The sequence below is a fragment of the Choloepus didactylus genome, chromosome 14, assembly GCF_015220235.1.
Source record: "Choloepus didactylus isolate mChoDid1 chromosome 14, mChoDid1.pri, whole genome shotgun sequence".
Classification (NCBI taxonomy): Eukaryota; Metazoa; Chordata; class Mammalia; order Pilosa; family Megalonychidae; genus Choloepus; species Choloepus didactylus.
This window is the reverse complement of record NC_051320.1, coordinates 8,676,775-8,689,538: the sequence shown is the minus strand read 5'-3', so window position 1 is coordinate 8,689,538 and position 12,764 is coordinate 8,676,775. Positions and strand designations below refer to the sequence as shown.

General features: G+C 34.4%; 1 protein-coding gene across 5 annotated transcripts in view; it reads left to right on the top strand.

The window, feature by feature from the left end:
- Window positions 1-11,743, top strand: part of PCMTD1 (protein-L-isoaspartate (D-aspartate) O-methyltransferase domain containing 1) — a 95,123-nt gene extending 83,380 nt beyond the window's left edge. For all 5 annotated transcript variants that reach the window (XM_037802673.1, XM_037802669.1, XM_037802670.1 and 2 more), the window contains one exon: window positions 8,569-11,743. In XM_037802673.1, the coding sequence (XP_037658601.1) occupies window positions 8,569-8,936 (368 nt within the window). In that variant the 3' untranslated portion in view covers window positions 8,937-11,743. The remainder of the gene's footprint in view (window positions 1-8,568) is intronic.
- Window positions 11,744-12,764: the final 1,021 nt, after the last annotated feature.

The following is a 12,764-nucleotide window of genomic DNA, read 5'->3' as shown; positions in this document are numbered from 1 at the left end:
TCTTTCTCATACCAGAATCAAGAATTGTCATTTGTATCTGTACGCATTATACGATTATTTCAATGAAGTTATCTACTTTTTAGAAATGAACACTTTTGTAATTCTTGGGTACCTAGTTAAACTCCTTGCTAAAAGCAACAGTGGTAGCAAGGTAAAACTGTTATCTCTCCCGTTTTCTGAAGGCTAGAAATACAGAATTTGTTTATGACACATTCTGTTTAAACTGTCATAACTTGATGGAAATTAATACAAAAAAGGTAATGAAAAAATTCTCTACCACAGTTTGGCTATGACAGTGGCCTAACGGAAAGCGTCATGCACATCATAAATATAAATGGAGTACCCTGTAGATTTCTGTGCAACAGCTATTGAAGTGCTCGTCATTGTAACAGACAGTTAAACTCACAATTGTATTAATAGTTATTCCCCTTTATATCTGACAATTAGTTTTCCTAGTTTAATTTCCTTTAAAATCCTGGTCATAAATGTGGTTTTATAATAATATGATTTATGATTTATGAAAATGCTATAAGCAATTTTTGTTCTCCCATATTTTAATGATGTCAAAACAAATAGATCCAGGTAGTTAGTAAGACTGTCATTGGTTGGAGTGATTGACATTTATAACTGTAAGAAAAGTAAGGAATACATGTGGTGTGGAATAGGATAAAAACTGGGAAGACCTAAATTACAAAAAAAACATCTGTCATACCTCTGAAATATTTATGGATGAAAAGATATGATGTCCAAATTTTTCATCAGAATAATCTAGGGAAGGGATGGAAAGTGCATGAGAGTGCCGATAAAATAAAATTAGCCATGAAGCTAGGTGACAGGTTTATGAAGATTCATTATACTATTTACTTTCCCTTGTATATACTGAAAAGTTTCTATAATAATTAAAAGAAAAAAAATTCATTAGCTACCAACAACAATTTTATAAAAATAAGTCAGGAACAATGAGAGTTTCTAAAAATAATAGTCATATTGTAATGTTGTTCATAGAGTGTAAGAACTTTTGAAAATCATTATTAGTCAAAATTTAATAAATGTATGGCGAATGAGAACATGTTAGTTTTTTGTTAAAATAAAATAGCTTTCTGTTCAGAGGACATTACCACATTAATTATAGGGACTTAAAAATATGAAAGAATGTTAGTACCAAAAAGCCCTAAATATAGTATATGTGCAAACCTTTGCCAAATGTATTTTGTAGCTATAAAACAGCTCATATTCAGTAGCTTAGTAAAATGTGGTTATAATATTTCCTCAGGTTCATCACTAATTTTTATTCAACCTAGAGGTTTTATTGATTGACTGATTGTATAATACTTTCTAAAAATAAGGATTCATTGCTTAAAGTTCAGTGCAGGCCCTTTAGCAGGGGCAGAAGAGACTTCATAATTGTGGAAATATATCAGGTTTAGCTCTATGAAGTTACTGTTCTTATAGGTCAAGTATGGCTAAAGTCTTCAGTTTTATATGGTTTGATCTAAATAATGTGCCCTCTTAATATTTGTTAACACATAAAAATAAAATTGCTGACTGCTGGGTTCCTGAAGAATCTGTACAGAGCCTACTCTTTGGGAAACAAATGGAGTGTAAATGTGTGTGTTAGAGATAATGTTAGCTGTAATTTTGGAGTGAAAGCATAAATTCAAGGTAAATATTTATAGCTGCCAGTATTAGTATTGTTCAGTGCATGAACTCCTTATCTTCTAACCTGAAGCTTTAGAAACAAGGAAATATTAAAGCATAGAAAAGACTGAGGATACTTCAATAGGTGGTGCTCAGTATTATCTAAAAGTTCTTGTATCATTCAAAAGAAGTTTTAAATGAAGCTCATGTGGATGCTATTTTAGGACTTTAGTGTTAGAATCCACTGAAGTCAAGTCTAAATCTTTTTTACTCTGGGCCCATGTGGTTTTTTATGAATGAAGTTCAGGTATTCTTCTAACAGTTTTGGATTGAAAGGTTCATCATTCTAGCCATGCTGGAATAGGGGATAGTGTTTTCAGAGGAAGAATGTAATTAAGATTTTGAAAGAGAATAGCAATAAAATAAGAGAGGTTCAAGAGCAAAGACCAACTGAAAATACTTTTATTATAGCTTCTCTTTCTTAGCTCCTTTATAGTTTCCACAAGTGGCTTTTCCATCCATTCTCCGCTCTCCCCCTTGCGTAGCTCATTCAGGCTAATGCCTCTTTCCCTCTCTGCACTCAGTCAGAGCGCTTTCATCCAGCTCTTTGTATTGCATGTTACCTGTGGGCTGATGATTGCCAGCTCTGACCCTGCTCCGAGCTCCAGAGTCATTGTCTAATAACTGATTGCTTGTGGTTAGAAAGGCTACCTGGACTCTGTAGCTAGATGTCCCATTCAAATCCCTATTCTGTCACTTACTACCTTTATGACCTTGAGAAGCCATTTAATCTCTCTCCCTTTGTGTTCTCATTTAGTCTTGAGTGAGTTATTATATAATGTTAAGTGAGTTACTATAATAATGTGTATTATTTTTAAAATTGTGACTGGTATAAATGCTATTTACTTAAGAGTATGCTATACATTCTTATTATTCCTCAAATTTTGGATATGTAATAGACACCTTAGATTTAACATAAACAATTTTTGAAATTTTCTTCTCCCTACCCTGTTCTTCCCTCTGTGTTTGTCAGGTAGATGACTGACACCAGCATCTTTCCAGTTGCTCGGTCCCAAAACTTAGATGTATTCTTTGATTCTTAATTTTTGCCCTCATCCTCCACATCCAATCCATCACATCCTATCTGCAAAATATATTTCACATTTGTCTGGTTCTCCCCATCTGTAGTGCCAGCCCTGTCATAGTGCTGTCATATTGTGCATGGACAGCTGTCCTGGCTGTCCTCCTCTGTCTCCTGCTCTGATACAAGCCAGAGCTCACAGAGGAGCCGAGCATCCTTTTCATGGCTTTGTAACCCCTGCCTTCTTGAAACCTTTGAGTAGCTGCATGGAAAATGCAATCCACATTCCTTACCAAGGGCAGTAAGGTCACGTATGATCAGATCTTTCCTTTTGCACCAAACTTCCCTTGAAACTAGCCTTCTTTTCTCTCCTTGAACATGCTAAACTCGTGCACCCCTTAGGCCTTTGCTATTTCCTCTACTCAGACGTCTCTGCGGCTCATGGCTTTACCCTCACATCATTCAGATCCTAGCTCAGACGTGACCTCCTCGTGGAGATCTTTGGACCACCCAATAGCAAGTAACTATTCATTGATTTTTTTTATATCCCCCATTTTTTAATAACTAGTTTTTGTTTATCTTCTCCCTTCCCAACATACAATCTTGGTGAGAATAGGGACTTTGTCAGTCTAAATCATTCACTGTATCTAATTTGATTCTCTAATAGTGCTTGGCATATAAGTTTAATACATACTTAATTGAGTGGATGTTAAAGTTAATGAACAATTTTGGGAAATGGCAGAGCAGGTAGAATTTTACACATCTTAACAAATATGAGTTGAGATCTCACATCTGTTGTTACCCATGTTCAAAAAATGAATCAGGACTTGTAACAAATTCTTGTATGCTATTTCAGTTACAGTTCCTATAGAACCAACAGAACAAATGTTTCTGGCTGAACATGCCTAATGTGGCTCATTGGAGTTTCTTCCCATTTCAGATTTCAGTAGGGGGTCTAAAGAAGGCCAGCTCAAAGAAAATAGTATAAAGGTTTTATTGTGAATATGTATGTGCTAAGGGATCTTTGAACAGTTCTAAAAACTTTCCTACCCTAGGGTTCTGTGTATCTGCTACTGCAGGATGTATCTGAAATATGATTAGGCATAATTCAGGCTCTGTGGTACAGTGGAAAGAACTGGAAGCAAGTTGTGTGGCCTGGTCATGAACCTCTTCATCTCTGAAACAAGGGTGGCAAAAAATAAAAACCAAGAAAACAAAAAATGAGGGGGGTGTTGGATGGAATGATGTGTTGTGATTGGCTGGTATAGACTGGACCCTGTGGGCAATAAGAGGAAACAGCCACGGTCCCTCCCTTCCCAGAGCTGAAGTCTTAATGGCAAAGATCTGGACCACACATGAATGACTAAAGAAGGTAGAGTTTTAAATGTTATAATAAAAAAGTTTGGAAGAGGGGTATCCAAAAAAGGGTATGAAAAGTAAAGAGATAGAAAAATAATGAAGATTTTTTAATGCTGTTTGAAGAGGGGTTTTTTTTTTGGCGGCTATATTGAGATAAGTTCATATACCATACAGTCCATCTGAAGTAAACAGTCAGTGTTTTCTAGTAAATTCATATAGTTGTGCATTCATCACCACAATCAATTCTAGAACATTTTCACCCTCACTAGGGCTCACTGTTATACAGTCCCATGTGTCATTCTCTGACTTTCCTTCTAGGAACATACACAACCCTGAACTTTTCCTTTCAACCACAATTGCACCCATATATCATCGCTGTTAATTATATTCACTATAATGCGCTACCGTCATCTCTATCCATTTGCATACATTTACAATTAACCTTACTAAATAATATGCACAAATGAAGCATCAGCTCCCCATTCTCTGCCCTCATTCTATCTTCTGGTGACCTGTGTTCTAGATATTAATACCATGAGTTTGCTAGTTATACATAGTTCATATTATGACCAGTGAGGTCATATGATATTTTTCCTTTTGTTTCTGACTTATTTCACCCAACATAATGCCCTCAAGATTCATCCATGTAGTTATATGCTTCATGACTTCATTTCTTTTTACAGCTCATAATAGTCCATCATATGTATATACCATATTTTGTTTATTTATCAGTTGATGGACACCTGAGGTGTTTCCATCTTTTGGCAATTGTGAATAATACTGCTGTGAACATCAGTGTGAAAATGTCTGTTTGTGTTCCTGCTTTCAGTTTTTCTGAGTATATACTTAGTAGTGGGAATTGCCAGATCATATGGCAGTTCTATACTTAGCTTCCTGAGAAACGGCAAAACTGTCTTCCTCAGTGGCTGTACCACTCTACATTCCCACCAACAGTGAATAAGCATTCCTGTTTCTCCACATCCTCTCCAAAACTTGCGGTTTTCTGGGTTTTTAATAGTGATCATTCTAGTATATGTGAAATGGTATCTCACTGTAGTTTTGATTTGCATTTTTCCCTAATAACTAGTGACGTTTTGAACATCTTTTGTGCTTTGTAGCCATTTGTATATCCTCTTTGGAAAAATGTCTATTGATGTCTTTTGCCCTTTTTTTAATTGGGTGGTTTGTCTTTTTATCTTTGAGTTGTAGTCTCTTTATATATCCTGGATGTTAAACCCTTATTGGATATGTGGTTTCCAAATATTGTCTCTCCTTGAGTAGGCTGTTTTTTCATCCTCTTGAAAAGTCCTTTGAAGCACAGAAATATTTGATTTTTAGGAGGTCCCATTTATCTATTTTTTTCTTGCGTTGCTTGTGCTTTGGATATAAGGTCTAAGAAACAGCCTGCTACCACCAGATCTTGAAGATGCTTACCTACATTTTCTTCTAGCAGTTTTAGAGTTCTGGCTTTTATATTTAGGTCTTTGATCCATTTTGAGTTAATTTTTGTATAAGGTGTGAGACAGGGGTCCTCTTTCATTCTTTTGAATGTTCATATCCAGTTCTCCCAGCACTATTTGTTGCTCTGTCCCAGTTGGGTGGACTTGGCAATCTTTTGCAAAATCAGTTGACCATAGATGTGAGGATCTATTTCTAAACTCTTGATTCTATTCCACTGGTCAGTATGTCTATCTTTATGCCAGTATTACCATGCTGTTTTTTTGTTTTGTTTTGTTTTTGATTTTGTTTGATTGATTGTTTTACCGCTGTAGCTTTGTAATATGCTTTAAAGTCAGAAAGTGTGAGTCTTCCAATCTCATTTTTCTTTTTCAAAATGTTTTCGGCTATTTGGGGTCCCTTACCCTTCCAAATAAATACCTAGTAGCGGGAATTTCTAATTCTGCAAAGTAGGCTATTGGAATTTGGTTGGTATTGCTTTTAATCTGTAGATCAATTTGGGTAGAATTGACATCTTAACAACATTTAGCCTTCCAGTCTATGAACGTGGAATGTCCTTCCATTTTTCGAGGGCTTCTTTGATTTCTTTTAGCAGTGCTTTTTAGTTTTCTGAATACCTGTCCTATACTTCCTTGGTTAAGTTTATTCCTAGGTATTTGATTCTTTTAGTTGCTATTGTAAATAAAATATTTTTCCTGATTTCCTCCTCAGATTGCTAATTATGAGTGTATAGAAACACTGCTGATTTTTTCACGTTAATCTTGTATCCCTCCACTTTGCTGAACTTGTTTATTAGGTCTGGTAGCTTCGTTGTAGACTTTTTGGAACTTTCTAGGTATAGGATCATATCATCTGCACGTAGTGAACATTTTACTTTTTCCTTTCTGATTTGGATGCTTTTTATTTCTTTTTCTTGCCTACTTTTTCTAGCTAGAACTTCCATCGCAATGTTGAATAACAGTGATGACAGTGGGCGTTCTTGTCTTGTTCCCGATCTCACTGGGAAAGTTTTCAGTCTTTCACCATTGGTTATGATGTTAGCTTTGGGTTTTTCATATATGCCCTTTATTATGTTGAGGAAGTTTCCTTCTCTCCCTATCTTTTGAAGTGTTTTTTATCAGGTAAGGTGCTGGATTTTGCAAAATGCTTTTTCTGCATCAATCAAGATGTTTATTGGTTCTTTTCCTTCAATTTGTTAATGTGGTGTATTACATTAATTGATTTTCTTGTGTTGAACCACCTTTGCAGACCTGGGATAAAACCTGTTTGATTTTAGTGTGTAATTCTTTTAATTTGCAGCTGGATTCAGTTTACAAATACTTTTTGAGGATTTTTCCATCTGTAGTCATTAGAGAGATTGGTCTGTGATTTTCCTTTCTTCTGGTATCTTAATCTGGTTTTGATATTAGGGTGATGTTGCCTTAATAAAATGAATTAGGTAGTATTCTCTCCTCTTCAATTTTTTGGAAGAGTTTGAGCAGGATTGATATTAATTCTTCCTGGAATGCTTGGTAGAATTCACATGTTAAGCCATCTGGTCCTGGGCTTTTCTTTTTTGGGAGGTTTTAATGATTGTTTCAATCTCTTTACTTGTGATTTCTTTGTTGAGATCTTTTTTTCTGGAGTCAGTGTAGGTTGTTCCTGTGTTTCTAGAAAATTGTCCATTTCATCTAAGTTGTCTAGTTTGTTGGTGTATGGTTGTTCATGGTTTTTAAATTTTAGGTATTTGAGAAGGATTCTTGGTAATAATTTTAATTCCATGGAGTGGAAACAAGGAGAAATGGAATTTCAGGTGGGAGTAGAGAATTTATTTCTCCATGTGTTAAGCATCGATACAGGCTACAAAGGAAGGGTGTGTTGTTATAGGGTTTATGCATCTATAGATCTGTGGGAGATGGCAATGAAGTAGAAAGGATAGAGTCCAGCTCTGTTATGTGTTTGATACAAGTAAACATCAGTAACTTAAAGAAATCTGTGATGTTTCTTTGGACTATTAAAGTGTTTGTTCACAGCATGATTTCTGGTGGCCCTGTGCCTATGAACCAGTTTTATTTGCTGATTTACAGAAAGAATAATATAAGCTTTGTATGTGTGTGTGTGTGTGTGTGTGTAATAGTGTCAGAGCTCAGATGGAGACAGCCATCCAAATGTTGCCTTAATTTGAGTTTTTGATTGTATAGTACTTTCACATAGTTTAAACATCAAAAAGTATAAAAGGATATGCATTGTAAAGTCTCTCGCCTATCCTTACCCGTTAATCACTTAGTTCTCATGCTCCCTAGCTGTTTCTAACTTCTTACCCCTCCAGAGAACCTTTATGCATGTAGGGTGCCATATATACAAATGTGTGTGTGTGTGTGTGTGTGTGTGTATTCTTTGTTGTCATTCCTTTTTTATGCAAACAATACCACTAATCAAAATTTTCTATACCTTTTTTTTCCCACAGAAAAATGCATTTTAGAGATCTTTCTATTCATAAGAGCTTTAATTTTCATTTTGCAGCTGCTTGATGTTCCATTATGGATGTTCTGTAATTTATTTAATCAGCCCCTTAATTATTGTCCTACATCTTTTTTAGAAAAGCATTTGAGTTGTAAGCAGGTATTATTCCATACACGGGGCATATTTTTTGTAAAATATTTTTACAACAAAGTGGTATTTTCATGGCTGACTTTTCATCATATCAGATCTTCCTTCACTTGAATTTCCCTCCCTCTGGGAGGTCTACCCTGACCTGCTAATCCATAGAACTTGCTGTGTACTTATACTCTTAATATAGGATATTGTTGTTTTGTTTGCTTTTTTATTTATCATTTTCTTCCCACTAAAAGTGCATGTGGTCAGAGAAGGGTCTGTTTTGTTCTCTGCACTGTCCTTGGTACATAGAATGGGGCATGACATATCATAAGCAACTCAAAATTTTTGTTAGATTCAAGTCAGAGTTTTTACACTTTCTCTGTTCTCCAACATTCATTAAGAAATTCATATTTTGAAGAAATGAATATTTTAATTTTTATGTTTTTTTTTTGTAGCCCCATGTGCTGTCAGGAATCTACAGGACTTGGCTCGTATTTACATTCGACGCACACTTAGAAACTTCATAAATGATGAAATGCAGGCCAAGGGGATTCCTCAAAGAGTGCCACCAAAAAGGAAACGGAAGAGAGTTAAACAAAGAATTAACACTTATGTGTTTGTGGGTAATCAGCTTATTCCTCAGCCTCTAGACAGTGAGGAGGATGAAAAAATGGAAGAAGATAACAAAGAAGAGGAAGAGAAAGATCACAGTGAAGCCATGAAGCCAGAGCAGCCTCCTCAAAATTTACTGAGGGAAAAAATCATGAAGCTGCCCCTCCCTGAATCTTTAAAAGCTTACTTGACATATTTTAGAGAAAAATAACTTAGATCGAGAAGAAAGAATGCCTACTGATAATTCCTTCAGTCTTGAAAATGTAGCATTTGTTAGGAGTTAAAAGAGAAAATTATTACTTTCAGAGAGAATTGTAGTGGAAAAAGTATAACATGTTTCTGTCTTAGTCATAAAAAATAATGTATTCAGTGATTAAAAAGAATCCCTTTTATAAAATCTATTTTTCTTTAAATCTCGGAAAAATGCTGTTTTGACTCTGAGTGATTTCAAAGTGGAATGCAGCAATGATCAAGACTTTATGTACTGTAAATCCTTTTCTGATTCCTAATAGATTTGTAGTGGTGAGGGTTAAATTTAATTTTATATAAGGTTAAATAATGGTTAAGCATATATAATCTGATTGGAATTGCAGTTGTTTAAATTTCTGCTAGGAAAACTTTCTTATCTAATAAGGAAATCAAATGCTTTGTAAACCTATTTACCTTAACTTTTGTTGCAATCACATTGCTGAGTTGCTGTAGATGTATTCCGGGCAATATATGAGTGCAATAACAATAAAGATATTGAATAATTTAGCTTTAAAGAAGACAAAAAGTTTCATGGAATTCAACAGCCCTGCTGCTTTGCTTTTGAATCCATTGCCAAAATATATGAGGAAAATAAGTGCTTCTCTCATAGAGATCTTAAGAGCACATCAAGTGACTGTTAAAGTCTATACTTAATACAACTCTTAATTTCTATGAATCCTTTACATTTTCAGTATTTATAAATAATGAGGTTATCTTACTCTCTGGAGTTTTAAAAGATGATATATTTAGGATCATTTTTTTCTATAGTCCACTGTATAAAGTACTTAGTTTTTAAAAGTCCACTATTCTGCGTTCCTTTTTTAATAGCCCAGACCATGAACGAATAAGCATGAGTGACCGTCCCCTCTTGGACAGCTCTTAGTAGCAGGGCCAGAGCAGATTTGTTCAGTAGATGCACTTTAGCAAATGGAGCTTCCTTCATCTGAATATTCATGTTTGACAAGGTAGGGCTGAGCTAGCTGACATTTGCTTTGGAATTCATCTTTTTAATATAAGAAATATTCATAGAAATTGTATGTAGATGCCTTTCGTGTTGAAGATCCTGTTGAGAATCATAGTATAATCTTTGGGACCTGTGTTGTGCTCATTTAACTTCTTCCCATCTTATCCTTAGTTTCTTTAGGTAAACTTATAATGGTTTTGATTTTTTGCTTAATATCACATGCATAAACTATCCATTGTTTGAATTTTAGTTGTAGCTTATCCGTAATAAAACAGGTCATAAATGCTGTTTTCAGTTTATTTTGTTTATTTTCCCGGTAGGCTCTGAAAAGTCATTCCTTGTCAAGAAAGTGTACATTGTAACATATTTACCACTTAATGTTACATGGATTGCATGTTTTTTAAAAGAAAAACTTGAGAGTATCACTTACTACACCAGCATCACTATTGTAATAGTAAATCAGATTTGCTTAAGGAATTTCAGTCAATCAGTAGTGAAAGGATTATTATATCTTTGCAAAGACTGAAATAGTGGTAATACATAGATGGTTTCAAAAATCTCAGCTCTGATAATTCTACACATCTGAAAACAAGTATTAGAAGTATTCCAAGCATTACTTATCCCAAATAAATGAGCATATTTTAGTAATGTGAAAGATAATTTCATGGAAGATACTTGTTTTGTATGAATGACTGGGGTGGGGGGTAGGGGGATCTCCACATTTTTTTAGGTGATTACGAAGGTGTTACTGTTAAGAAATATCCCATCTCATTTCTATCAAGAAAAGGAAATGTAATGTAGTTTCATCCAGTTATCATGTTAGAAATGTTCATTTTATTTTGCTTTAAATGTGTGTTTAAAAGTTTAATCCTGAATTCCTGGTGCCCACATATTTTTATCTAGAAAACCTTGAGAGAGTATCATCTTATTGTCCCCCAACTCCCACCGTTTTGTTGCAACTGGAGTCCAGACATGTAAAGATGTATATTCTTAAATGAGGATTTTACTATTTAGGAGAGAGTTTTTGTTAAGGATATATTTGAAGATTGACTTTTTTTGTATTGTCTTTCATTCTTTTGACTTTGGCAAAATGTACAGTAGATATTCATGATCATTGCATATTTTTGTCATTACAGTGTATCTTCTGTGTTTTTAAATGCATTTGTTTTACAGTTGTGAGTTTATTATGAACTTCAAATAAAGAGGTAGAAGTGAAAAATGGAAGTTCATGTGAAATATCTATTAATGGTGATATTTTAGAATAACTAAAAGTAATTTGGGTTTGTGTTTACTATTTAATGAGTCCATGTTTACTTGAGCATGGAAAATTATGCATTATAAATGGAGTAGTAAATGAAGATGGAATAAATTTAAGTGAAGATGTTGGGGAATAAAGTCATGAAATTTTACAGCCAGATAGAACAATGGAAATCATTTCACCTAGATCTTTATTTTGCAGATGAGAAAGTGGATATAGAGGGGTGGCATGATTTCCCCAAATCATGAAGCTATTTGGGGACAGGGCCTGAAATGGTATCCAGCATCAGCTAAATCCCAAGTCTCTGTCACTGGCACCATAGCTATGAGGAAGATGAATTAAATCTATGCTGATTATTGGTGGATATGTTTGGTTCTAGTGTTAATAAAGACAAATGTTATTAAAATAGCATATGTGGGGGCTAAAATAAAAATGTTTGTGTTGATTTCTAGCTGTTTGAGATAATAAAAGTGAAGCAAAACCTGTTAAATTATGGGAAGACTTGGAAAATTATCTTAAATAAACAGCTGCATATAATTAAGCATCATTCTCTAATGGCTTGGCTTTTCTTTTTTTCTTCTTTTTGTAAATTTAGACAATCTCAGCATACCTATGAATATATACAGTTATGGTTTATACTTGTCTGTATTTGGGAATCTCACTTCCTTTTGACTGTTGACACTTCTGAAGAGTATTGGGTTTTTAAAAAATTATTTTATTAAATATATATTAATGTATTAGTAGGTATGGTAATATGTATTAAATATATTCATATATTTAATTAAATAGTACATATGAAGGATATTTGTAAAATGTGTGCAAAATACATATAGGTACATGTATGTACCTGCTACTAAGTTTGAGGAAAAACAGCGTAACAGTTACCTATTTGCCCCTCCTCAATTTCTTCTTAATCCCTTCCTTCTCACGGATGTGTTTTTCATTACCTTGTGTGTTTATCATTACCTTGCTTTTGTCCTGTGGTTTTGCCACAGATGTAGTTTTGCATCTCTAAGCAATATGCTTTTTGGCTTTATACATGTTTGAAGTTTATGTAAATAGTATCGTACTGTATGCCTTTTTCTTCAACTCACTTCAGTCTACCTTACCTTTCTGAGATTGATCCATGTAATATAAGGCTGTGTTAAATTCAATGAGTTCAATGTATCACAATTTAATTATTTATTCTACCGATGATGGACATTTGTTGTTTCTTCAAACAGTTCAGTGGTGAACATTCTTCTACATGTCTCTTGGCTATACATGCACCAGAGTCTTCTCAGGGTGTATATATAGGGGTATAAGTACTAGGTCATAGAATGTTTATCTTCAGCTTTCCTAGGTGGTGCAAAATTGTTTCCCATAATAGTGTAGTAGTATATGTCCCTTCCGGCAGTGTTTAAGTGTCCAGTTATTCAGCATCTTCAGCTTGATAGAGTTCAGTGATTTTTGCCAATTTGATAGTGTAAAATGATATCTTAGAGGGGCTTTGTTGCTTATTTAGGAGGTTTTTTAAGAACCTTTTCTAGTGTTTCTTTGTTTTAGGTTTCCTTTTTTTAAAGTGCTCA